The 27,650-nt window shown below is 39.0% G+C and overlaps 1 protein-coding gene across 1 annotated transcript in view; it reads right to left on the bottom strand.

Annotated features, from left to right (window-relative positions):
* Nucleotides 1–27,650, bottom strand: part of TRHDE (thyrotropin releasing hormone degrading enzyme) — a 366,839-nt gene that overhangs the window by 252,118 nt on the left and 87,071 nt on the right. The window contains exon 4 of the mRNA XM_055328866.1: nt 3,522–3,648. Within this exon, the coding sequence (XP_055184841.1) occupies nt 3,522–3,648 (127 nt within the window). The remainder of the gene's footprint in view (nt 1–3,521; nt 3,649–27,650) is intronic.

Here is a 27,650-nt window from a genome sequence, read left to right as displayed (position 1 = left end):
AAATAACAGCAGACTCCTGTTTTCTTCATGTCTTAACCAATTACTCCTTCTCTGCAGCCTTTACTGGCTCTTAATGTCCTTAACCTCTAAGCACTGGATCAGTCCCTCCTTGTTCCTATTCTCCTTTCTATCTGCTCTCACAACCGTAGTGAGCCCATCCAACCTCATAGCTTTCTATATCATTATATGCTGGCAAATCTAGCCAGATTACTCGCCCAAACTCCATATTTATAATTCAGTTGTCCATTTGAAATCCTTCCGGACATCAAGGTGCTACTTAAGTGTTTAACAGACCCATCAGTCTCAAAAAACATCTCCTTCCACAATCATTCTGTCTCAGTAAAAGACAATTCCATCCTTCTCATTCTCAAGCCAAAAACAAAACAAAACCCAAACCTTGGAGCTGTCCTTGGTCTTTCTCTCTCTCACATCCTACATTCTGTTCATCAGGAAATATTTTTGTCTCTGTTTTCAATATATATCCAGAACTGGACCACTTCCAACTACCTCACTATTAACATCTCAGTCTAAGCAACCATCATATTTTGCCTGAATTTTGCCGAAGCCTCTTATCTGTTTTTCATGCTCTGTCATTTCCCCCACATTAGGGTCTCTCAACCTCAGAGCTAGTATTGTTGTAAAGGCTGTGCTGAAAACTGACCAACAGAATTCCATCTCACCCAGAAAAAAAAGAAAAGAAAAGAAAGAAAAGAAAGGAAAAGAGAGAAGAGAAGAAAAAAAGAGAAAAGAAAAGAAAAAAAAAGAAGAAAAGAAAAGAAAAGAAAAAAAAGAAAAGAAAAGAAGAAAAAAAAGAAAAGAAAAGAAAAGAAAAGAAAAGAAAAGAAAAGAAAAGAAAAGAAAAGAAAAGAAAAGAAAAGAAAAAGCCAGAGTCCTTCCAATGGCCTGCTGGCTCTACATCCACTACCCACCCATTACTCCTTCCTTGAACTCATCTCCTTTCTCACCCACATACTCACTCTGTTCTAGTCATTCTTGCCTCTTTGGGTTCCTCAAATATACCAGCAAGCTCCCATCTCCAAGTCTGGGCACTTTGTTCCCTCTGCCTCTACGCTTAGATACTTGTTCCACAATATCCATTTGGCTTTGCTCCTTCACTCCTTTAAATTCTTTGCTCAAGAGTCAACTTCCCAATGAAGCCTCCTGTATTCATTTATTTTAAAATTTTGGCTCCCTTCCTTTTGCCTCATCCACCCCCTACACTTCTTATACCTCCATTCCAGCCTTATTTGTAAGGGCACTTATCACCATCTGATATACTATATGTGTAAATAATTGCTCCAATGTCTGTCTCTACCTAACAGGATGTAAGCCCCAGGAGGAAAGGGCTTTTGCCCTTTTTTTATTCACTGCTGTATCCCCATCATGTAGAAAAGTGCCTACAGGGAGGCACTCAAAAGTGCTTATTAAATAAATGAGGGAAGGAAGGAGGGAGGAAGGGAAGCAAGGGAGGAAGAACGGAAGGAAAGATAGAAGAGAGGAGGGAGAGAGGGAGATATAGGTCTTGGAAACCATCCTAGGTAGACCTAAAGGGTCCAGGCAGATGCAACTGACATCTAGGACACATCTACCTACACCATTAAGAAAGATGGTCGGTTTCAATAAAACTTATTTATTCATGAAATACAATGGAAACTAAGGATTTGGAAACATGCTTCTGTGCTTAGGAATTTTATATAGGGAGTATTTGGAAAACAAACTCATAAATTCATTATTTTATAATCTAAATATCTATAGACATATGAAATTGGTAGAACTTTAAATAGGATTTTATAAAGTGCCAAAGGCTGTGGTAACTCCCCTAGATACCTACAAAGGAGTATTCTGAGGTAAGTCAAATCATTCAATTATATACACCACAAGGAGCTTAACAAGTAATAGTAACAGTGAACAAAGCTCTCTTCTACCAGATGAAAGCCTGTATGGTTCAATTGTGAGTGAAAGAGAGGAACAGAAATGCTTCCTGCTGCAAGCTGACAGTTACATGGAACCCCCTGAAGTTATAAATTGAGTTCCTCTACTAATTACTGGTCTGAAAGGGACAAAGATCCACATTTTATTCCTCTCGCTGAACCTGCAACATAAGCACTTGTGAATTTTACATTAGGGTCAAGCTGCGAAGTTCCCAGCTGGTTTTACCTGGAGTAGAGAACAGAGCCACCTCCCAAGCAAATGAGGTCAGATAGTCCTTCCTGCCTTGGGTGCCTACCAGAGAGATTTCAGGGTAACAGATTCATATGGGGAAGTTGATATAGAGGGGGGGGGGAATGAAAGAAAGAAAGAACAAAACTAAACTAACTATAGATCCTCTGAAATAAAATTTTGTTTGGTGATTTGAAATAAAATCTTACGGATTCTAAGAGCACATACTTCGAAAAGACCTCAGAATTTTGTAATATTACTCCCTAAAATTGGATGCCACACCCATTTTGGTAACAATATCAACTCTTCTATCTACTTTCTAAACTATTCATTGTAAGACCAATAACAGCTACACAGCAGGCAGTTACTTTAATAAAATAGGCCCAGTTCTCCAGAGAGAGGAACCTGTGGTTCAAATACTAACAGTTTTGATCAGGTAAGCACTTTATTCTTGCCAATGAGCAATCACTTTTATGTGGATGCTGATCAAAAATGTTCTTGGGAAGGCAAAAAGATGGGGGGAGAACAAAAGACTGCTGTGATGTAGGATTTCAAAACAGGTTTTCTGAGAAGGAGAAACAACTTCAGCATTTCTAATGGGTATACGTACACTTTCTAACTTCCTGGAAAGTCATAGTTCACTCACCTGCAAAAGTGGTAGCTTCAATTTAGGATAATAAAATTCATCCATTTATTCCTTTGACAAACAATTATTGCACATAATGTCTTTGTAAAAGGAAGAAACAACAGAGTACTCTTTCTGAGCATAATCTCCATTATACAATTTCCCTTCTCCTTTGTTTTTATTCTACTTGCTATAACTGTACTGAAATAAGACTGAACAAAAATAATGTGAAATAACTGATACACTCTGGTTCAAAATCTGAGAATTAGGAAAGAGAAAATAATCAGTGAGTGTGCTCTCAGTGTAAAACACCAAAGAGTTCTGGGAGTCATCAAGACAGCTTGAAACCCCAGCTCCACCACTTACTGGCTGTCTGAGCGAATAAAAGATTCCCTGGATGTCGAGTCCCTTGAGTAGAAAATGTTCTAACAGTACCTACCCATCTACTGCTTGCAAGGATTAAATGAGATGTTGGCAAGCGCACAGTCAATGAATTATAGCTACTTCTCTTTTGAAAACCTAAACTTACATAACGCCTTTCTTAATTCCTATGAGGAATTCTTGGCAAGATTTAGGAAACATCAAGTTTTACTTTACCTCTTCAGAAAGAATTATTTTTTATGTTCATTCTCTTAAAAAAAAAACTCTTGGAATTTTCACATATCAAATAAATGCATGAAGAAAAATTTCTACTTTCAGAGATCCCTTCCAATAAAATAACCAAGAAAATACTTACCTAGTTTTGGCAAGGAATAGGGCACCTTAAAGTAGTCTTCATAAAATTCTATTAATCTCTTTGTTATATGGAGAGCATAGTCCCCAGATCCTCTTCTGATAGCATCGGGTCTTGCATATAGTCGTACCTAATTAAAAATATATATAAAAGTTACTTTAGCCTTTGGTATTCAAATTTTATCTTCCCTGCATATATGAATCTACACAAATCACTGTGTCTACTACAAAAATTAAACAGGATTCTTATTCATATATTAAAGCACGCTGTGGCTGAAAGAACCAAACTTGAACAATTAAAGTAACCAAGTTGAGCAAGTCACAATTTTCTCACTTTACAAGGTGACATAGAGAAGATTTATACACCTTGCATCAAAATAAATATTCAAGTTATCACTTACATGTGCTTGCTAGAGATATGAAGGTGCAGTGGATTAGTATAATGGTTCCCTGACTATGCTGTAAGGAGGCAGGATATGGTGGCTCCACAGGAGAGCAAATTCATGGTTTGTTAAAGACACATTGCATCAAGCTTTGGCAGTATTACCAGGCTGAACAAAATATAATTTATGCTTCCTTCTTTTCTTTGGAGCCAACTGCCCTTATTCCTAATATGCAAAGTAGGAATAGCAAACTTCTCATGTACATAAATGATTGCCATTCTGGAAGGCTGTCGGCAACTGCTCCCAGCTTCGAAACCAGCTGAAGTATTTCATACCTCTAACACAATTCAGATACTTACTATTGATTTTTAAATCAAGCATTGTATATTATCTAGTCCTTGGCCAAAAAGAAGCCTGGGGCAAATAACATAAAACTGAACAAAACTAACAATTGTACAGAAAAGGTTAAAATGAGATTGGTTTTCATAAAGATTTCATAAAGCTATCCAGAATCTTTCTTTCCAAAGGCTAAATCTATTTTTCACAGATGTGGCCCCTAATCCTCATATCAACTCTGTGAATAAGAAATATGCATTTTGTAGAGCAGTGGAGAACACAGCAGCCTGGGAGTAGGGTGTTAGTCCTGTTCCGCCGCTAAGCGAGCTGGGTGATATTGAACAAATTACTCAACCTCTTTGGGCCTCAAATGTTCTCACTTATAAAATGAAGTTGTTGACTAAAGTGCTTTTCAGTTCTAAAACACATTACTTCCAATCCCATTTTATAGATAAAGGAGTTTGTGTTCTTTTTGAATCACTAAAAACAACAATAATAATAATAAATGGTTTACTCAGTATGTGAAAATGGATATTTATATTCAACAAGAAGACAAAAGAAAGCTGTAATCAATCATATAAAAAATTGATTATACAATTAACTCTGTTATCCTTGCTTAGGAGGGAGAACAGAGATGTGTAAAAATAAAAAGAGTAGAAAAGTTTAGAAAAATGCATTCTGACTTGATGTTAGAAAGACCTGTAATTCAAAAGATATTTACTAAATTCAATAACAATTATTTACTGAAATGGTAAAGCTACTTCCTACCCTACAATCATATCAGATATCAAATTTAGTTAACAGTTTTGGTTGGCAGTCAGATAAAACCGTACACTATCAGGAAGTGCCAGTTGCAACAGCAGAACTTAACACTCAGAGAGAGAGAGTGTGGATACGACTCCCTGACCCTGACATCAATTGACTATAAACATGCACTATCTTAAGTAAAGTTGCCAAGAGGCAAACCCTAAGAAAAGGGCGAGCATACGAGTGATTCACTGAGGAAGTGTTCGTGGGAGAAATCGACAAGAGGCAAGGCAAGCAAGAAAAGGGAGGCTAATCAGCCGAGCAAAGTCCTGGCCTTACCCCCATCCCACAGGGAGCTCTAGAGTATAAATTTCAGTAGCAAGTTTGCACTGCAAGACAGATAGACCTTCATACTCTTGCATCTCAGTCATCGGATACTGGTTACCAAGGGGAATGCATAAAATCCCAAGGACTCCCTGTTCTTGGAGCATCTAGGTGATGCAGCTCCAGTGGCCCAGAGATAGTCTTTTGGAAGAGATTTTAAGTGTGAGCTTCCAGGAGCAAAGCAATGAAGAGCTGGGGGTAGGCACATCAAACAGGAAAGGAGATCTGGGCTGTGCATCATGAACATACACCACAGACAGTAATCATTCATTCACAGAGTCATTCATTCAACAAATATTTATTTGGCATCTAACTTGCACTAGGGCCTGGACTAAGGATTTTTAATTCAGTGGTGAAGACATGTCTTCTAACCAGCGATGGTACAAAGCAATTTGAGAAAAAAAAATTAAAAAGGCAATGAAGGGGATCCCTGGGTGGCGCAGCGGTTTAGCGCCTGCCTTTGGCCCAGGGCGCGATCCTGGAGACCCGGGATCGAATCCCACGTCAGGCTCCCGGTGCATGGAGCCTGCTTCTCCCTCTGCCTATGTCTCTGCCTCTCTCTCTCTCTCTCTCTCTCTCTCTGTGTGTGTGTGTGTGTGTGTGACTATCATAAATAAATAAATAAAATCTTAAAAAAAAAGGCAATGAAGGTGCAGTCCCCATTCTCGAAGAGCTTCCCATGTACTGGGTTGGTTAGATAATACCAGATAATGATATATGACGTACGAATAGTAAGTTAAAATAACAAATGTATTCTGAGGAAGAATAGATAGCTTTCAGAAAGCTCAAAGGTGAAGCAAATAGTAAATTCATGTTGAAACCATAACCAGGACCACTGCAAAAATGATGCAGCAAAGGTTACTGATTTTACTCCTACAAAGCATCATTGATTTTGGTAGAAACACAGCCATTCCCGTCAATCAACCCTACCAGTTGGTCAGGCTATCTGTGGGCCCAAACAAGAGGAACACAATTAAATCAATCTGGTTGTCAAGATTTGATGGAGATAATCCAACTTGAGTGAGAAGATAAAGCATTCACAGGTTTAGCACGGTGCCTTCATTTGCTCCATTCAGACATTTATGGCATACCTGTTGTGTGCCGGGCATTGCACTAAGGAATAGAAATAGAACAATACAAAGTCCTACCACAAAATGAACAAGACATTCACACCTACTACTCTTACGAGGTTTGTAATATGTGGAAAACAAATCCACAACAAAAATATAATGTAAGCAATGTAACAAACAGTGTACCCGGTCTTCCCTCATTACAAAGGATTTACTAACTTCCCACACAAGGCCAAGCCCCTACACTCTATCTCGCCTTTTCAAAAACATCAAGCCCAGACCTCTCTCCTTTATCTCCCACATCACCCATCTATGCCTCCGTATGGGATTGTTTTCATCAGCAAATACTCTGTATTGTTTTCTATGTTTTCAAACAAACAAAAAATTTTGCTTGAGCACAGTTCCTCCAGCTATGGCTTCCAGCAATGCCCGTTGAAAGAGTTTTCCATATAGTTAGTATGAACATTTAAGTTAACATCCAAACTGGAACACGTTTGAGAATGAAAACAGCACTTATGGGGATCCCTGGGTGGCTCAGCGGTTTAGCGCCTGCCTTTGGCCCAGGGCACAATCCTGGAGTCCTGGGATCGAATCTCATGTCGGGCTCCCGGCATGGAGCCTGCTTCTCCCTCCTCCTGTGTCTCTGCCTCTCTCTCTCTATCTCTCTCTGTCTATCATAAATAAATAAATAAACCTTTTAAAAAAAAGAAAACAGCACTTATACCTTGAGATAATAAGCGTAAGTAGGGTGGTTGCTTATTTATAGGTCTGCTTCTAATCTATCTTGAACTCACTGCAACAGGGCTTTCATCCCCACTATACACCAACAGTGTTCTCACTGAGATCACTAATGGCCTCAGGATGCCAAGTCCAACAGTCAGATTCTAGTCTTCAATGTGCCTCACCTACCAGCAGCGTTTGACCCAACTGTTTCCCCTCCTTGAACCATCTTCTTGCTTTGGCTTCCATTTTACTTTTCCTTCTATCCTGTTAACCACTCCTTCTCAGTCTCCTCAACGACTCCTCCTCATCCCTTTCATTACTTAATTTTGGAGGTTCCCAGGTATTAATCCATAGACATACTTACTTTCCTGCCTATGTTCAGAATCTTGGTGGTAACATCTAGTTTTGTGGTTATAAAGATCAGATGCTGAAGACCCACCCTAAATTCCAACTTCCAGATTATTCATCCAGCTGCCCATTGGACATGTGCACTTGGGGATCTATAAGGCATCTCAGATTTAACATGTTTGAAATCATATACCAGATCTCTCCTCCCCTCTCCTCTCCTCTCCTCCCCTCTCCTCTCCTCTCCTCCCCTCTCCTCTCTCCTCTCCTCTCCTCTCCTCTCCTCTCCTCTCCTCCCCTCTCCTCTCCTCTCCTCACCTCCCCTCTCTTCTCCTCTCCTCTCCTTTCTTCTCCTCTCCTCTCCTCTCTTTTCTCTCTCCATCTCTCACACACACACATACCTGTTCTCTTTAAATTCTTTCCATCCAGCTGCCCAATCCCAGTACCTCAACATTATCCTTGTTTCCCTCTTTCTCTTTCATTCCATTTTCAATTGGCCATCAAATCCTTTGGCTCTCCCTTAAAAATATAGCCAGACTCCAACCACTTCTCACAACGGGACCATCACCACCCTACTTCAAGTTTTCTTCATTTCTTGGATAGATGAGTGCTCCAATTTCCTACTGAGGTCTCATCCCTTACTCTTTTCAGTCTGTTCTCTACACAATAATCAAAATATTCCTTTCAAATGAACATCAAATATATCACTCTTCTGCTTTTCCTTTTCCAGTGATTTGCCATCTCATTCACAGAGAAAAGCATAAGTTTTTATAAGGGCCTCTAATTCCTATAAAAATCTAGTCTCTTTAAATTCTCCAGCCTCAGGAGCCTGGCTGGCTCAGTCCATTAAGTGGCTGCCTTTGACTCAGGTCATGATTCTAGAGCCCTGAGTTCGAGTTCTGAGTCAGGCTCCCTGCTCAGCAAGGGAGTCTGTTTCTCCCTCTCCCTCTGCCCCTGCTCGTGTGCTCTCTCTCTTACTCACTCTTTCTCTCAAATAAATAAATAAAATCTTAAACACACACACACACACACACAACAACAACAACAACAACAAAAGACCTGTCCAGCCTTATTTCCTACCACTTTGCTCCAAACTAATCTTACTCAAGTCATACACTAGCTTCCTTGACATTCCTCAAATACACCAGAGATTTGCCCATCAAATCTTTTGAATTTTCTCTTAGGTATCTCTGTCTTATCCTCTCTTCTCCCTTAGATACTTGTCCAAATATCTGTTTATAAAAAGCCTTCCCTCCCACTCCAAGACTCTCTGCTCCCTTTCCTTGTTTTATTATTTCCCCTAACATTTATCACCATTTAACAAAAGATATGTTTTACTATTCATTTTGCTATTTGTTGCCTGCTTTCCAAGAATGAAAGTTGCATGAGAAAAAAGATTTTTATTTATTAGTTCTAACTATGTGAAAGTGCCATTTTTGTAGGTCAAAACATTTTCTTCAATTTGCCTCTCAAGGACCTTGTACACAGTAGATATTCAATAAACCTTTGATGAATGAATGAATGAATTCCACAGGCGTGTGCAGGCCCTAAGGGAATGTATAATAGGAACCCCTTGATAAAACTGTGGGATTATCAGGGAGGGGGATGTTTCACCCACATCTTGAAAGATAAGTTGAATGTACTAAGCTACCAGGTGGACATTAACATTCCATACCAAAATAACATTATGTGTTAAGGCAACAATGTTGACCTAATAAGTGATTTTAAAATTAATAAATACTGGCACTTTGTTATAACAATGATAGCATTTCATTGGTGGCTATTAATCCAGAAAATAATAAAATTACTTTTGCATTTCAGAAAGACCATACCAGTGACCTATGCCAGGTGAACTGAGGTACAGGGGGCTGCTAATTTAGCCTGCCCACAGACAAAATGGGAAAAAAATGAGGAGACATATAGTGATAGATGACACTAGAGAAAGGGAGAGAAACTTCAAACCATATTGAAGAAGGGCCTATAAAACAAATCATAGGATGTTAATTTAATACTATGAGCACAGGCAAGATTTTAAGCCACAAAATGATATAACCAGAATTAGGTTTACATAGATTACATCACTGCAAAGAGAAATTAGGGAATCAATCCCATTTACAATTACACCAAAAATAATGTGAAACCTAGGAATAAACCTATCCAAAGGGGTGAAAGACCTGTACCCTGAAAACTATAAAACGCTCATGAAAGAAATTGAAGACGACATAAAGGAATGGAAAAATATTCCGTGCCCATAGATTGGAAGAACAAATACTGTTAAAAAGTCTATCCTACCCAAAGCAATCTACACATGTAAGGCCATCCCTATCAAAATACCAACAGCATTTTCCACAGAACTAGAACAAGCAATCCTAAAATTTGTATGGAACCACAAAAGACCCCGAATAGCCAAAGCAACTTCGAAAAATAAAAGCTGGAGGCATCATAATTCTGGACTTAAAGTTATATTATAAAACTGTAGTGATCAAAAAGTATGAGACTGGCACAAAAATAGACACAGACGTCAACAAAACAGAACAGAAAACCCAAAACTGAACTTACAACTATATAGTCAATTAATCTTTGACTAAGCAGGAAAGAATATTCTACATGAAAAAGTGTCTTCAACAAATGGTGTTGGGAAAACTGGACAGCCACATGCAAAAGAATGAAACTGGACCACTTTTTTTACACCATACACAAGTTCAAAATGGATGAATGACCTAAACATGAAACAGGAAACCATTAAAATCTTAGAGGAGAACACAAGCAGTAACCTCTTTGACATTGGTGGTAGCACCTTTTTACTAGATATGCCTCCAAAAACAAGGGGAACAGGCAGAAATAAACCACTGGGACTTTGTCAAAATCAAGAGCTTCTGCACAGTGAAGGGAATAATCGACAACACTAAAAGGCAACCTGTGTAATAAATAAATAAATATTTAAAAAATAAAAGGCAACCTGTGTAATGAGAGAAGATATTTGCAAATGACATATCTGATAAAGGGTTAGTATCCAGAATATACAAAAAACTACTAAAGCTCAACAACCAAAATCCAAATAATCAAATCAAAAATGAGCAGAAGACATGAGTAGACATTTTTCCAAAGAGACATCCAGATGGTCAACAGACACATGAAAAGATGCTCAACATTGATCATGATCTGGAAATGCAAATCAAAACTACAATGAGGTATCACCTCACACCTGTCAGAATGGCTGAAATCAACAACGCAGGAAACAACAGATGTTGGTGAGGATGCAGAGAAAGGGGAGCCCTCTTACGCTGCTGGTGGGGATCCAAACTGGTGCAGCCGCTCTGGAGAACAATATAGAGATTCCTCAAAAAGTTAAAAAACAGAGCTACCCTATGACCCAGCAATTGCACTACTTGGTATTTACCCAGAGGATACAGATATGCTAATTCAAAGGGATGCAGCACCCTGATGCTTACAGCAGCATTATCTGTAATAACCAAATTATGGAACAGCCCAAATGTCCATCGACTGATGAATGGATAATGACATGATACACACAGGCACACAGACAGACACAGACACACACACCCAGGAATATTAGTCATTGAAAAGAGTGAAATCTGGGAAACGAACTAGGGGTGGTGGAGGGGGAGGTGGGCAGGGGGTTGGGGTGGCTGGGTGACAGGCACTGAGGGGGGTACTTGATGGGATGAGCACTGGGTGTTATGATATATGTTGGCAAATTGAACACCAATAAAAAATAAATTCATAATAAAAAACAAATAAATAAATAAATAAATAAATAAATAAATAAATAAATAAATGGAAAGAGTGAAATCTTACCATTTGCAATGACATGGGTGGTGCTAGAGAGTATCATGCTAAGCAAAATAAGTCAGAGAAAGACAAATCCATATGATTTCGTTCATATGTAGAATTTAAGAAACAAAACAAATGAGAAAAGGGAAAATGAGAGAGCGATGCAAACCAAGAAACAGGCTCTTAGCTATAGAGAACAAACTGATGGTTACCAGAGGCGAGGTGGGTGGGGGCTGAACTAAACAGGTGATGGGGGTCCCTGGTATAGTCCCCTCCAGCCACCTGCCATGGATGCAAACCAGGAACTCTTAACTGGAAGAAACTGTATTGCCTTGGAGAATCTAACCCCAAACACACTGAGGCCGCACACCAAGGTAGTGACTAGTCTAACCTGTGCTAACCTTAGGGCACAATCTGCTGGACAGTTTTAGCTTCCTGTGAACATCTGTAACCACTGCCTTAACCACATCTCACTTCTTGCCACCTGTTGCTATCTGTCCTTACTTGTGAGTTTCTCCACAGTTTCCAGTGGACTTTGATATTTTGTCACCGAGAGTGCATTTCGAAAGCATTTCGAAATACTAACACCAGGGAAAGTGTCGCTGAAACAGAGAAAAAAAATGCTTATATCACCACAGTGTAGATGATGAGCTAGAAGGGAATAGGAACAAATAGAAGGAAATGAGTGAGACTGTTGTAGAAGTCCTAGTAAACGGTGATGATAGTTTACCCAAAGCAATCTACACATTTAAGGCAATCCTTAATGGAGAGATGGCAGTAGGGGTGCAGAGAAATGGTAGGATTTATTCAACTAGTCCTAAAATTCTAACAAGTCCTTTAGTAACCGAGTAAAGTCAACTGAAGTCACATTCTCACTTAGGGACAATCATTTGCTTTGCCTGTACCCACCACACGCCAGTGTCCTGTTAGAACAATGGAGACCCCGGTGGAGGAATGGTGGGGGGGAGTTCAAAATATTTCACCAGCCAGAGAACTGCTGTGTGGTTAGTCAGGAGATTGCTGTACGATAATTCATTTTATACTGTGAAAAGGAAAATCACAGCTGTCTTCCTCTTTTGGGAGAACAATGTTCTACTTAATCATAACATAGAAACTAAGTCTTCATAAATATAGTTATCACTGGAAGCAATGAAATATAATTTTATTACACCTGCTTATTTGCATTTTCTGATAGCCCGGGATGAGAGCCCAGCTCGAAAAACATCAACCGCTTACTGGGGTTTCACTGTCCGTCTGCACAGCTTCTTCCAACAACCGCCATGAACCAAACTGCCCATTTAGCCCCGTGGAAAGGACACTACAGTCGGAACACGCAGGGACGCGAGACTCAGCTCCCTCCCTAACTTCTTCTGTCAACTCGTGACCGTCAGGTCACTTTCCTAGTCTTCGCTAAAAGTCCCTTCCAGGGATAGTAGCTTATCATTACTTGTATATATTATGCCCGAGAGATTGCTGCATCTCAGTTCTTCTCATCTAGTCCCCTTATTTTGAGAATAAAACAATGAAAAGTCTTCCTTTAATCTTCACAGGGTTTTAATCCTCTGCATTTTTCACTTCCCTTGGAAATACAGACATGCCAACTGCTCAGCTAACATCCTTTACTCTCGATTGTGTCTCTATTTTTCCCATTAACTGCCCATGAGCTTGGTACTGATTACACAGAAATAATTTTAGTAACCAATATGGAATAGAAGAAGCTGGCTTTTGATAATTTTTCTTATGATCGTAGTAACACATCATAGCAATGAATTAAGGTATAGGAGTTATGTATTTTTGATCTCTTAAAACACCTGAATGTCCCAAATAGGTTTTCCTTAGGGAGTGTCTATTGAACCCAGTGGCCTTTACCCTGTAGTTTCATGAACTCTCTATATTTAAAGTATATTTGTTTCATCTTTTTATAGGATTTTAAGTATTTAATCATTGAAGGGAGAAAAATGCTAAAGGCAGTTACCGCAAATTCCCTTGTCACAAAAATAGGGATGGCAATTAAGTCTCAACTATCCTGACAACACAGAGTGGATGCTTAGAGGACACGATGAGATGAACACTGAGACCACATCTGTACCTGGCAGGAGAAAGTGCCATGATCTGTGAAATGCCATCTGTGCTGTTAAGGGCAAGAGAAGTGGGGTGCCTGAGGGGCTCAGTGGTTGAGCGTCTGCCTTCGGCTCAGGGTGTGACCCCCAGGTCCCAAGATTGAGTCCCGCACCCAGCTCCCTGCGTGGAGCCTGCTTCTCTCTCTGCCTGTGTCTCTGCCTCTCTCTCTGTGTCTCTCATGAATAAATAAATAAAATAATATCTGCAAAAAAAAAGGTAGGAGAAGTGGTATTGGTGTCAGATATTTGCCATTATTAGGATGGAATATCCTTTGGAAGGGAGTCATAATGCAAGGGAACTTTAGATAAGTTCAAATTCACTTTGTCTCTGGTAGCTGTGCAATTTCTAATAAGACCATCAAAGTGGGGAATCCCTGGGTGGCGCAGTGGTTTGGCGCCTGCCTTTGGCCAGGGCACGATCCTGGAGACCCGGGATCGAGTCCCACATCGGGCTCCCGGTGCATGGAGCCTGCTTCTCCCTCTGCCTGTGTCTCTGCCTCTCTCTCTCTCTCTCTCTCTCTCTCTCTCTCTCTCTCTGTGACTATCATAAATAAATAAAAAATTTTTAAAAATCATAAAGAACGCTAATTAAAAAAAAAAAGACCATCAAAGTGGAGGTTATTATGCTGAGTGAAATAAGTCAATTGGAGAAGGACAAACATTATATGTTCTCATTCATTTGGGGAATATAAATAATAGTGAAAGGGAATAGAAGGGAAGGGAGAAGAAATGGGTAGGAAATATCAGAAAGGGGGACAGAACATGAAGACTCCTAACTCTGGGAAATGAACTAGGGGTGGTGCAAGGGGACGAGGGCGGGGGGTGGGGGTGACTGGGTGACGGGCACTGAGGGGGGCACTTGACGGGATGAGCACTGGGTGTTATTCTGTATGTTGGCAAATTGAATACCAATAAAAATAAATTTATTATTAAAAAAAGACCATCAAAGACTGATTAAAGATTTCACCAATGAGACCTTTATTTATTCAGTTAACATTTGATGAGCATCTATGAATGGCCAAGCTACTGTTCACATGCTGAGTGTCCAAAAGTGAGCAAAAGAGAGATGGTCCCTTTTTTCAAGGAGCTTGCCGTCCAGTGGGGAGATACAGCAACAGTCTTATAATTGAGAATAATAAAGTGGATCTAACCTACACCGGCTCAAAGAAGTCCTCTCTACACAGACGGTGCTTGAGCAGAACAGGGACAGAGCACCATGGAAGTAAGGGAAAGTAAGCGATTATTTAAATTCTGACATATGATGTTTATTTTTCACAGGAGTAAAGATCTCGAAGGAAAGGTAAAAACACATATACGATTGTAATATAACGCAAAAATGTAAGCACACATATGCGATTATCAGAAACCTTTTAAAATCATATACTAAATAATTCTGGAGACTTTCTTCTACTGATTTTAAGTAACTCAGATTTTTCTCACTTAGCTCTTTACAAAGTACCTGTAGAACACGCATGGCATTAACAGTGCATTCGGATTTTACAGATGAAAAATTCGAACAGGTTTTTTATAGTCATCAAGTCACGTTAAAGGACAATGAAGCTAAATTTCCCTGCATATGAGCCTTTCTTCTAGATTGTTTTAATTATTTGTTGTGTTAAAAATGAATTGTAAGTAGCTGCTATATAATTAGGTGAAACGGTGTGTAGTTATACCATACAGCAAGGATGAGAAAAGAAAACATTTCCCACAGCCGTACACTTGCTAAATAAAGACCTGAATAACATTTTCTCTGATTTGACCTTTGTAATTTGGTACGTCGAGTGAAACCAAGCTTCCGGTTTGCCAGAGTTACCCTGAGAAAATCCTGCACCGCCAGGAGGGCACTAGGAACTTTGGAAGACACCGTGACTATTTCGTGGCTTTACAGTATGACCACAGTAACAATAATAAGTTTACTTTTCCTTTCACCTAACTGAAAAATCAGTGCTTCTCTTTAATAGCTGCATAACAACGATGTTGCTGCCACTCAATTCTCAGCCAATAAAGCTGAATTAATTCACCTACGAGGATATAATTTGATTGGGGTGGGAGGTTCTTCCTACAACAAATCAGTAAAAGAGAATAAGCCGGGGAGAAGGGAGCAGGTGCTTTTGGCATCGTTATGCAGAAGATGAATATATTGATACAAAGAGGAAAGGATGCTGTAAACAAGAAACTCAAAGCCCAAGAGTATTTATCATATTTAAAATTCAGAAGACAACTTTTCTTTTTTTTCTTTCTTTTTTTTTGTTGTTGTTTTGTGTTTTTGGGGTTTTTTGTTTTTGGGGGGTTTTTGGTTTTTTTTTTTTTTTTTTTTTTTTTTTTTTTTTTGCGAAGCAAGAGGGAAATAAATACACACAAAATTATTCCAGCAGAAACAAGGAATCCGTACTCAGATGCACGAGCCAATAAACATAAAGAGGAGGCCGGGAGGGGTGAGGGAAGCAGCCGGCCTGGCCTGAGTGGGCCACGTATGCCCAGGGCTTGGGCACCGGGGAAGCCTGGCCCTTGCAAGCCAGGAGCCTCGGTTGGTGCTCAGAGCAACTGAGGGCCACTCGGGGCCTGAAACAGTCACTTGATTGGAAAAAACAAAAGGAGATTATTTAGGCAACAGGATTTAAGACGTATTGAGGAAGGAGGCTAGTGAGTAGAAAAGCATATTACAAGTGAAAAAAAAATGTGTTCTGCGGCTTTTATAGCAGCCTCCATCACTGCAGTCAAAGAACTCACTCTGGGAAGGAGGAGGTTTTAGAATTGGGGATGGATAGGTAGGAAAATCCCAGAACCGCACTAAGGATGAAATGCACGGTAACAGCAACACCACAACCGTTTCAAAGCCTACGGATGGGAGAAAGCACACCGCAGAAACACTCAGCAGAGCCTCTCCGGGACTCTCAGCGTGGGATCCATGTGACAGATATTCTGAGAACAATTACAAAAATGTCATTAATGAGGCCAAACCCCGGCCTTCTACTCAAATCCATTTCATATCCGGTATTGTCATAATGTGGGTGCCTGGGTGGCTCGGTGGTCGAGCATCTGCCTTGGGCTCAGGGTCCTGGGATCGAGTCCCGCGTCGGGCTCCCTGCATGGAGCCTGCTTCTCCCTCTTCCTGTGTTTCTGCTTCTCTCTATGTCTCCCATGAACAAATAAAATCTTTTAAAAAATATATATATATATACATACATAGTCATAAGGAGACCCCAGAACACTGTCACTAGTGAAGTTGCTCTGATGTCCCGTCCCTACCTATACCGTCCTCCCTCCACTCTTTTACTAAGGATTCTGAGACAGGTTTGCTATGTACATGGGGTTCCTTTGGAACCCAGTGGCCTTTGGAGGTCACCGGCCCTCTACGTCTGAATTGTGTCGGTCTCCTCCCTCAACAGGATAAGTTCTTGAAGTCCTATGCCCACCTCTGCAATCTCTGCTTCCGCTCCTTCCTAGGCCTGATACAGCGGCCCTCACCCAGGACGGACTAACGTGTCGCTGACTCCCGTAAAATGGCAATAAACTTTGAAGGTCCTTGTCTGCTCCAGCACTAAAATGCTGTTATAACAGATTGATCACCCCTTCCAACTGCATTTGGCTTCAGGCAAGGAAATTAGCACCGAGGCAACCTGTATAGTCTCTTCTTGTAAATCACTTCACATTTATTTACTAAGCACAGTATTTACTAGTTCACCGTGGAGCTTTCGAGTTTAACTTACTTACAGATAGATGCTTCAAGGAAAGGACGCAGCTTTGCCATATTCATGCCACTGTTGTCACATGTTTCTAATCAATACATGGAAGGCTGAATAATGGCCCTGAAAACACGGTGCCCCAATCCTTAGGATCTGGGAATATTAGCTAAAGGGATTCTGCTGTTGTGATTAATTAAGAATTCTGAGTTGAGGAGCTTACCCTGGATTATTTTTGGGGGAGGGGGCCATAAATACAATCGCAAATGTCCTTATAAGAGGGAGGTGGGGGGAGTTTTGAAGACAGAAAAGGAGAATACAACACGATGACAAAGAGAGAGAAATCTGAAGATGCCATGAACCAGAGACTATAAGGAATAGTTTCAGAAGCTGGAAAGGCAATGACTAGATCATCCTCTATGGCCTCTAGGAGGCACCAGCTCTGCTCACATTTTGATTTTTTTTTTCACATTTTGATTTTTAATCCCATAAGACTCATTCTGAATTTCTAACCACTGGAACAATAAGAAAATAAATTTGCATAAAGTCACCAAGTCTGTGGTAATGCGTTACAGCAGCAATGGGAAATGAATGCTCTAATACCTTTATTTATCTTCCCCCCAGTTAATACGCTGTTTGATTTGTGTTAGATCTTCAGCTTCTTGTAGGAGCACATTTTGTATTTATTCGTGGGCTGCTCTTCCTGTTGTAGGCCTATCATTTACAGCTTTCAAGCTGCTAATGTTGGCACACTTACCCACACGTATTATCACCAAGCACCCAGCACATTACTGCACATATCCGGTACGCTCACAAAAGAGTGAGATGATTGAGTAGAACCTAGAATCGTCTCCAGCAACTTTTCTCCAAGTGTTGTTGCACGACGCTTTGCATCAGAATCACCCGGGGAGGGTAACTTCTAAAATTCAGATTTCTGGGCCTCCACACTCTGGCAATTCTGAGTCCCCTCTCTGGGGTGGGGCCCTAAAATCCTTCATCCTAATAGACTTACCAGTTGAATCCCAGGTATAACTAAAATTGAGGGACTATTGACCTAGAGTCACCTAAACAAGCTTTTCTTCATTCAGCTCCCCAGCGAGCAAACCTCAAGTCTTGAGCAAAATACTTAAGCAAAAGCCTCACACGTAGGAAAACATACACGTCTTTATTCCTTAAAACGCTTTCAGCATCAGAATCTTCAATGAAGATACGCTTAACATGACCGGTATTATTTTTTAACTCTAACAACCAATCTTTCTTCCTCCTGCGCAATGAATGATAAAACAGTGGATGAGTCAAGTCCAATGTTTGGAAACCAGTAAATGTCGTTTAATACTGTCACAGACTCTAGATAGAACAGTAGCTTTCAATCCCTCTCTGAGATAGAGCGCCTCTTTTATAGTTAATTGAATTGCACCTGTTGTTGTTGTTGTGGTTTTAAATGACATAGAACAAATATAGAGAATTTCCTTATTAAGCTATCTGCTCTATGACTAGTCAAATGTCTGCAGCGCGACCGATCACCACGTACATCTCTGCACACGCAGGAGCTCAGCGCTCAGTTGGGCTCAGCTCCAATTTGGTTCGGCCCATCTGTCCCTTTATTCCCACTGCTTGCTGACCTCTCATTTACATATGCCACCTTCCCCTCCAAAGCCACTACCCAGGCCCCACACAGTCCTGCTGCCCCGTCTGCTCTCCTCTATCTTTCAATGACTCAGGGAACGCTCCACCATCCAGACCCTAGAATTCATTTGTTCATTCACTCATTTAACAAAAGCATTTATCGAGGGCAGATTTTCACTCAGTCGGTTAAGCACCTGCCTTCAGCTCACGTCATGATCCCAGGGGCCTAGGATCAAGCCCCACATTGGGCTCCCTGCTCAGCCCCTTCCCCCCAACCCCTGCTAGTCCATTCTCTCTCTCTCTCTCTAAAATAAATAAATAAATAAATAAATAAATAAATAAATAAATAAATAAATAAAATATTTTTAAAAATGTATTGAGATCTACCTTTGTGCCAGGCCCTCTTCGGGGTACTGCAAATATATAGGTGAACCAAACAGAAATCCCTGCCTTGCAGAGCTAAGTAAGTGAGGTAAATACAAACGACACCTAGCATGTTAAATAATAGTACGTGCTTAACGCAAAAAAGTAATCAGAGAAGGAAGGAGGGATGTCTCAAAGGCCAGAGACAGCCTCAATTCTGAGAAGGTGATATTTAAGTTAAAATATAAAATAAGTGAGGATGAGCAATGTGGTTATAGATTTTGGGGGATGGAGAGGGAAGAGCCACTTCTCAGTGTCCTGAAAATCACTGTTTCAGTCCTTAAGCCTCTCAGTTTAACTCCTTCTCTAAAGAAATCGCAAAATATTGCAATCCTAGCCTTCCCAGCATATTCAAATAAGGTCGAAATGTTTTCCCACATTTGCTGTGGGTACTGTCCTAATGATATAAAACATGACAATGCCCTTGAATGGATACAACGCCTTCTCCCCTTCCCCTCCCGCCCACTCTAGAACCAGCCACGCGGTGACGCGCTTCAGTATATGTATATGTCCTTCAGTTTTATTCAGCTTCTGTTCAAAGGAGTTGTACCAGGCTACACCCCACCAGTCCTGCTCCCCCACACCCTCACCAAATCTTGTATTTTGAAATGTTTGTTAATCAAGGGGCACGAATGAGGTCTCACTATTAGCTCTGATTTGCATGTCTCTGATACTCGTGATGTCAAACACCATTTCATGATTCTTAGCTGTTATATTTCCTTCTGCAAACTGCCCTGTTCCTCTGCCCATTCTTCCCATGGATTGTTTGTTTATTTCTTATGATTTGTAGTCATTTTTATATATGTTGGGCAGCAATCATTTGCCAGTACACGATTTGCAAAAATCCTCTTCTAGTCTGCGCTAGCCTTGCGCACTGTGTCTGATCAAATAGAATGTGTTACTTTGAATGTAGTCAAATATCAAATGTTCCCTTTAGGGTTTTTCCTTTCTGGGTCTCTTTAAAGAAGTCTTTCACTGCCCTCAAGGTCAAAAAGATACTTTTCTTATATTTTCTTCTAAAGTTCTTAAAATTTTTCTATTCAAAATCAGAGCTTTAAGTCGTGTGGAATGTATTTGTGTAAATGATGTGAAATAGGGATCTCACTTTATTTTTTTTTTCTACGTGGATAATCAATTGTCTTAGGACTAATCACTGAAAAGTCTTGTCTTTCCCACAGATTTATAACGCCCCTCTCCATAAGCCAAGCTCTCACATATACTCTGTGCTGTTTCTATTATTGGTCATTATGTCTGTCATCATGCCAATAGCACATTCTGTAATCACTAAAACTAAATAATAAATCATGAGGTCTAATAAGTCCCTGCTGTTATTTTTTTTTCAAAACTTCCTTATTATTCTATATGAATTTTAGGATCATTTTCCACACTTACACAAAATCCTGTTGGGGATTTTGCTAAAATTGCACTGGATTTGCATGTTAATTTGACATCTTCAAACATTATATCTTAACATCCATGCCCATGGAATATCTCTTGATTATTTCAGTCTTTACCCCACTTTTAAGTATTACGATAAAAGCCTTGCACATCTTCTATTAGATTTTGTTGCTAGATATCTTATGGTCTGTTCTCACTGTGAATGGGATTTGAAAAAAAATCATATTTCTAATCTATTATTTTGACATTAGCTACTTACTGATTTTTGTGAAGTGACTTGGAAACAAGCCAACTTTCTGAATTAATTCTAATAGTTTTACTGTGTTGTTTTGTGTTGGCTTGTCTCAGTTGGGATTCCTAGAACAATGCCAAATAGGAGTAGTGAAAAAAAGGCATCCTTATCTTATTTTTGACTCTATTTGGAATGCTTCTATTGTTTCACTACCAACTATAATTCTTGCTGCAAGATAAGGAAATTCCCTTCTATTCATTGTTTGCCAAGAACTGCAACATGAATAGTGTTGGATTTTTCTAATGCTTTCATCACATCTATTCAGATAACATGTTTCTTCTTCTTTTTTTTTTTCCTGTGTTCTGTTAAGGCAGTGAATTATAGTAATAAATTTTCTGGTGTTAAACTGTTAGTTTTCCTGGGCAAGGAGAAAGGGAAGGAGACAACCTACGTAGACATGTTGGGAAGCTTTCCTTTTTGTTTAAGATAAGATGTAACTTAAAAAGCAGAATCAGACCTATAAGTCCAGAGAACAAACTGGTGGTTGCCAGACAACAGGGAATGGGGAGGGGCTGGGCCAGATGAGTGAAGGGAAGAGAGAAATATAGGCCTCAGTTGTGGAATAAATAAGTCACAGGAATAAAAGGCACAGCATAGGGAATATAGTCGGTGGTGTTGTAATAGTATTATATGGTCAAAGATGGGAGCCATGCTTGTGTGATATAGCACAACCCACAGGGTTGTTGAGTCACCGTGTTGTACACTGTGTGTGACTACACTCAAATAGTTGAACGGATGGGTGGATAGATAGAGAAGACATAACTTTTCCCAAATAGTTGCTGGAACAAACCTATAAAACAGTATAAACCTGGTACTTTTGTGTGTAGGAATAGATTTTTGATCAGTGATTTAACATCTCTATGGTTATTGACAATGTATCAATTTCTTAAAATGATGCATTTCATCTAAGTCTTAAAAGCATGAGTATGAAACTCTTCATGATATTGTTTTTAAAATTTCACCTATAGAAAAAATAAAATAAAATAAAATTTCACCTATATCTACACCCATTTCTATCCCAATAACGTTTGTATCATCTGTTTCTCTTGATGAAGACGGTCAGATCATTTATTTCGTTATACTCTGTCACTTCTCTGAACGCTTCATGTTTTAAATGTGACCTTATATACTACATCCTTTAAGGCTATACATTCCTTCTAAGCATAGCTCGATTTTATCCCATGAAGTTTAATAAGCAGTACTCTCATTTTTCATTGATTTCTAAGTATTTTATAACTTCCTATTTGACCCATAAGTTATTTATAAATATGCATTTAGGAGCACCTGGGGGGCTCAGTGGTTGAGTGTCTGCCTTTGGCTCAGGGTGTGATCCTGGGGTCCTGGGATCGAGTCCCGCATTGTGCTCCCTGCAGGGAGCCTGCTTCTCCCTCTGCCTTCAATTCTGCCTCCCTGTGTGTCTCTCATGAATAAATAAATAAAATATTTTTTAAAAAGAAATATGTATTTAACTTCCTAACATATGTGATTTTTAGGTTATCTTTTTATTACTATCTAATAGTTATTATCTAACTTTACTGCCAAAACCATGGCTTGTCTGATACTGATTCTTGGTATCGCTTCAGATTTTTTGTGAACTAGGAATTGATGAATTTTATAAGCTGACATAGACCCTTGAAAACAATGTTTAACCTCTAATTTGTAGGTATATGATTTCAAACATTCTACTTAGATTGTATTGTTTAATGCATGGGAACACCTGTTAGGGTTTTTTGCTTTATGTTTCTGAGAAAGGTGGTAAAGTCTCCTACAAATCCATTAATTTGGACTTGTCCATCCGCAGTTTTGCCAATCTTGCCTCATATGTTTTGAGCCAGTATAATTTGTTGCAAACAGGTTCACGCCTTCCAGGTTAAAGCCTTTTTTACTTTAGTCTCAATAACGCTAATGCCTTAAAATCTATTTCACCAAGTAACATCAGTTTTCTTCCTTTCACATGCAGAATTTTGGGCTTTATATTTAACATGAATCTTCTGTTAAGCATAGTATCAGATTTTATTTCTTCATCTGATTTTACTCACTGTTTTAATAGGCAAGTTAGTGTAAATGGATACAGATATAGATATATAGATCTAGATGTATATATTTTAATTCGGTTGTAATGTCTTATTCAATATTTCCTATTCACCTTTATTTTACTGACTTTTTTCCATTTCCTTTTTTTTAAGAGAGAGAGCGAAAGTGGGAGTGGGGAGGGGCAGAGGGAGAGGGAGAGGGAGAGGGAATCTTAAGCAGGTTCCACACCCAGCATGGAGCCAGACCCAGGACTCAGTCTCACAACCCAGAGATCATGGCCTGAGCTGAAATCGAGAATCAGATGCATAACCAACTGATCCACCCAAGTGTCCTTCTTCATTACAGCTTTCTATTAGACTGATCATGTTTTCTTTATTCCAATTTTCTCCTTTCACTCATTTGGAAATTGTACATTCTACTTACCCCTTCTGTGGTTGCACTTAGGTGTCAATGTATAATGACTTCACACAGTCTAACGTCAGTTCCTATCTCTCTATGCCTTGAGAATAAGGATCTGAGCACACTCTACTCTCAGGAGATGTGGCTGTCCCATGTGTAGGTTCGAAGCTAGACTACTTGACTCTAGATCCTTGTTCTACCTCTTGCTAACATTTAACAGGCAAGTTACTAATCATGTCTCTGCATCAGTTCCCTCATCTGAGAAATAAAGTTAATAATAATAATTTTAGTAATAATTGCTTGGGAATTATGAGAATTAAATTAGTCCTATAAGAAAAGGACTTAGAGAAATACCTAGTACATATATCAGATGTTACAAATGTTCATTTTCCTATATAACTAGAGTTATGACTCATTTTTAAAACCATCAAAGTTAGGGGCACCTGGGTGGCTCAGTCAGTAAAGTGGCCAACTCTTGATCTCAGGGTCCTGGGACCAAACCCTTCCTGGAGCCCTGCATCAAGTCCCACATCCAGCCCCATGTCAAGCCCTGAGTCTGGCTCCAATGCTCAGTGGGGGGTCTGCTTGAGGATTCTCTCCCTCTTCCTCTGCCCCTACCCCCACTCATGTTCTCTCTCTCTCTCTCTCTCTCAAAATAAATAAATACATATTTTAAAAAATAAAATCACCAAAGTCATTATTATTATTTTATGGGTGATGCGTATTTAAATTTACCAACAGATTTACCAATTCCTTTTTTCACCCTTGCTTCTTTCTAAGTCAAATGTCCTTCTTGGAGTATATCCTGTCATCAGTCTTTGTACAATGGTCTATAAATACAAAGTGTTCGGTCATTTTTGTCTGAAGATATTTATATTTTGCCTTTACTTATGATTAATAATTTACAAATATATGGAATCCTAGGTAGACCATGAATTTAACTTTTTTCCACATTATGAAAGTATGTGTTACACAATCTATGGAACTCTACTTTCCCTAATGAGAAGTCCATGTGTCATTCCATCCTTAATAGGTGATATTTCTTTTCTCTCTGGCTGCTCTTTATTAAACATGAAAAGTTTTAAATTTTCAGAAAGAAGCAGAGAGAAGAGTATAATGAATTCTTGTGTAACCATCTCCTAGGTTCAATAATTATCAAGAATTAGCTTCATCTGTACCTTTTTTTCCTTCACTGAAGTGTTTTTAAAGGAAATCACAGATATTATGCCATTTCATGCATACCATATGCACCTTCAAAACTATGATTTTTTAATGTAACCACAGTGGCATTATACATCTCACAAAATACAACTTCTTTTAAGTTTTCTCTTTGAGTTTGGTGTTTCAGAGTTTTAACATGATGTTTCCAATGTGGCTTTTTTCTTACTTATCCTGCTCAAGTCATTTTTTACCTCTCCTCTACCTCACCACATTATCCCAAATCCAATCCATCACTGAGCTATTTTAATTTTGCCTCTTTAATTGATTTTTAACCCACTTCTTCTCTCTATATACACTGCCATCTGAGTCAAGTGAACCCATCTCTAGCTTGCAGTTCTACAGTTTCACAATTTCTCACATCCCTTCCTCCCCCTCTACATTCAATCTTCATAATGTAGCCAAAGGCTCTCTTCAGAATGCAAATTCAATGATGCAACCTCCATCTGAAAACCTTCACTTTCTCTGAAAAAAAAAAAAAGGTCTACAAGGTGTGTGTAGTCAGTCTTTCAACAGCTATGCATAAACCATCAACTTAATCTTGAGCACCTTCCCCAATATCTACTCTCTACCACACTCCCAATGACTTTCTAATTAACTTTTACTAATCCTTCAAATTTCCCATATCTTCTTTGGGGAAATCATTCTTGGAATCCAAAACTAGATCAAAGTTTTGTTTCATTCTTTTTTTTTTATAAGTTCTCAGAGAGAACACCCGGCACAATAGCAATTTTGTACTTTCCATCTTCTGTGTGTCTGATTATTTGATTAATGTCAGCATCCCCTGGAGACTAAGAGTTTCATGAAAGCTCCTCATTGCATCCCCCAGACTTAGAAAAGAAGCCGGCATAAAGCAAGAACTCAATCAGTATTGCTCAAAGGAAAGAAGGAAGGAAGGAAGGAGGGAAGGAAGGAAGGAAGGAAGGAAGGAAGGAAGGAGGGAAGGAAGGAAGGAAGGAAGGAAGGAAGGAAGGAAGGAAGGAAAGAATATCCAGGCATTTCTCCTCCATGCTTTCACCCTAATCTGCAAATTGCTATCTTATTGCACTTATCACACTTGACATTACTAATAGTTTTCCACTCAATCTCCCCAAATGGATTATGAGCCCCAGAGGGCAAAAGCAAATACAATAGATTCACTTTTGTTTCTCTGACAACCAGACTACTGCTATATGTAATATGTATTTAGTGAAAAAATATGAAATTGGGGGAAGGGAAGTAGTTTTGATTCCCAGGTATATGGAACTGAATTGGTCATTCCTCTTAATTTATATGTCCAGTCTTCATTCCCATTTTACTTATCTGAGCACCTGCTATATCCCAAGTACTAATTTAGGCAAAAGGGATATAGAAATAAACAAAACTAATAAATTTCTGCCTGCATTGAGCTTGTCATATCATGCTTGCATCAGTGGTCTATGAAAGTTGCCTCCTCTGTTTTATATTTGGTTTTTATTTTTGTTTCTCCTTGTATTCCCTATTCTTAAGGCCATTCTTTTCTCTTTATTGGTAACTACTCATACGTATTTTCTATCCACCTACCATACCTGTTTTTACATGTAACGATATCCAGGAATACTTACAGTAGTGCGTGTGTTTAATTTTTTATATATGGTATTATATTATCATCTCATTCTCTTTTACTTTTACTGTTTATCCATTCAACTAATTTTGGGATCTATCCGTGTTTCCAACTGTAAAATCTAGTTAATTTCTTTAGAGCATTCCATATTATACTATTCTCTAAATATGCCAAGGTATCAATTCTCCTAGGGGGAAAATAAAAACTGCTGCATGTAAGTGATGAATCACTAAATTCTACACCTGAAACTAACATTACACCATATGTTAAATAACTGGAATTTAAATAAAAACCTGAAACTACAAGAGCAACAACACCCTGCCATGGTTCTTTCAACTCCCCACATCTTCATCATCAAGGCAATAAGTGACTAGTGCACGTCGCCACATGCGTTGACTTGATACTCTCTCTGGTGCATGCCCAGAGTAGAAGTGCCAGGATGTCAGGATTAGCATACTCAATTTCCGTAAGAGCTGCAAGCTGCTCTCTGAAATGGCCTTAGTAGCCGATGCTCCCACCAATATCAGAGGGTTCCTCCACCTTACCATCCTCACCAGAACTTGATATTATCTGATTTTCACATTTCTGAAAATCTGATTACTATAAGGCATTCTTTGATTATTATTTTAATATATATTTCTGTGCTAACAGGTGAGATGGAATATCCATAAACATAAAAGAGATCTGAAGCCAGATTTCCATTTAGCATCCAAGCATTCATACGTATATTATCAATTGCTCTATTACTCACTTGCTTCCTCTATAAACTAAGGATGATAATACTTCATTTATGAGGAATTAAATGGTTTAAAAATTAAATACCAAGAGAAAATCTAGCACAAAGAAGTATTCAATAAATGTTGGCTATTGCTATCACTTACTATAATTATTTACTATTATTTTTTCATTCAAGTTTCCTCTTCTGTAAATTGTCTGTTTATGCCCTTTAATAATTTTTCCACTATATTTTCAATAACTTTTTTTTGGTTTACGTGAGCTTCTTGTATATTCTGGATATCAATTCCCTGCAAGTATGTTTAAATGAATAAGTGAGTGGGTGATCAGAGATTAAACATGCCAGTTTTGTCTTACAGAGCTCCAACTGTTTGCTTTTTCTGCTTACTTCATTGCTGGGTCATTTTTGTGAACAAAATGTTGAATCTCAATGTATTTTTAATCTGGTCAATAAATTTTAAATAAAATTTAATTTATATTCCATTTTTCTAAGTCAATAACACACAAACCCACAACTGTGGGGGGGGGAGGAAATAGCTAGCTCCACAGTGAAAAACGTAAACGATCCTATTTGTGGCTTTTATTGTACAATTTTTTAGAAAAGTAGAAAGATAGTACAAAGATATTGTCAAATTGCATCAAAGGCTAGTACTTTGTCTCAATTTCAAACTCATTATTCAACTAGAACAATCCCTACAATGGGCGCCAAAGCAGTATAATTTTCTGCAAGATTACCAAAGGAACTATTTATCACCATTAAAGGGCCACTTTTAATAGAATTCTGGTAATTATTTAGAAAAACACACAGAAAATCTTAGAAAACTTCAAAATAGAGCACTA

Source organism: Nyctereutes procyonoides, unplaced genomic scaffold (assembly GCF_905146905.1).
Source record: "Nyctereutes procyonoides isolate TBG_1078 unplaced genomic scaffold, NYPRO_anot_genome, whole genome shotgun sequence".
In the NCBI taxonomy this organism is placed as follows: Eukaryota; Metazoa; Chordata; class Mammalia; order Carnivora; family Canidae; genus Nyctereutes; species Nyctereutes procyonoides.
The sequence above is the reverse complement of the archived record's forward strand: the minus strand, read 5'-3'. Positions and strand labels throughout refer to the sequence as shown.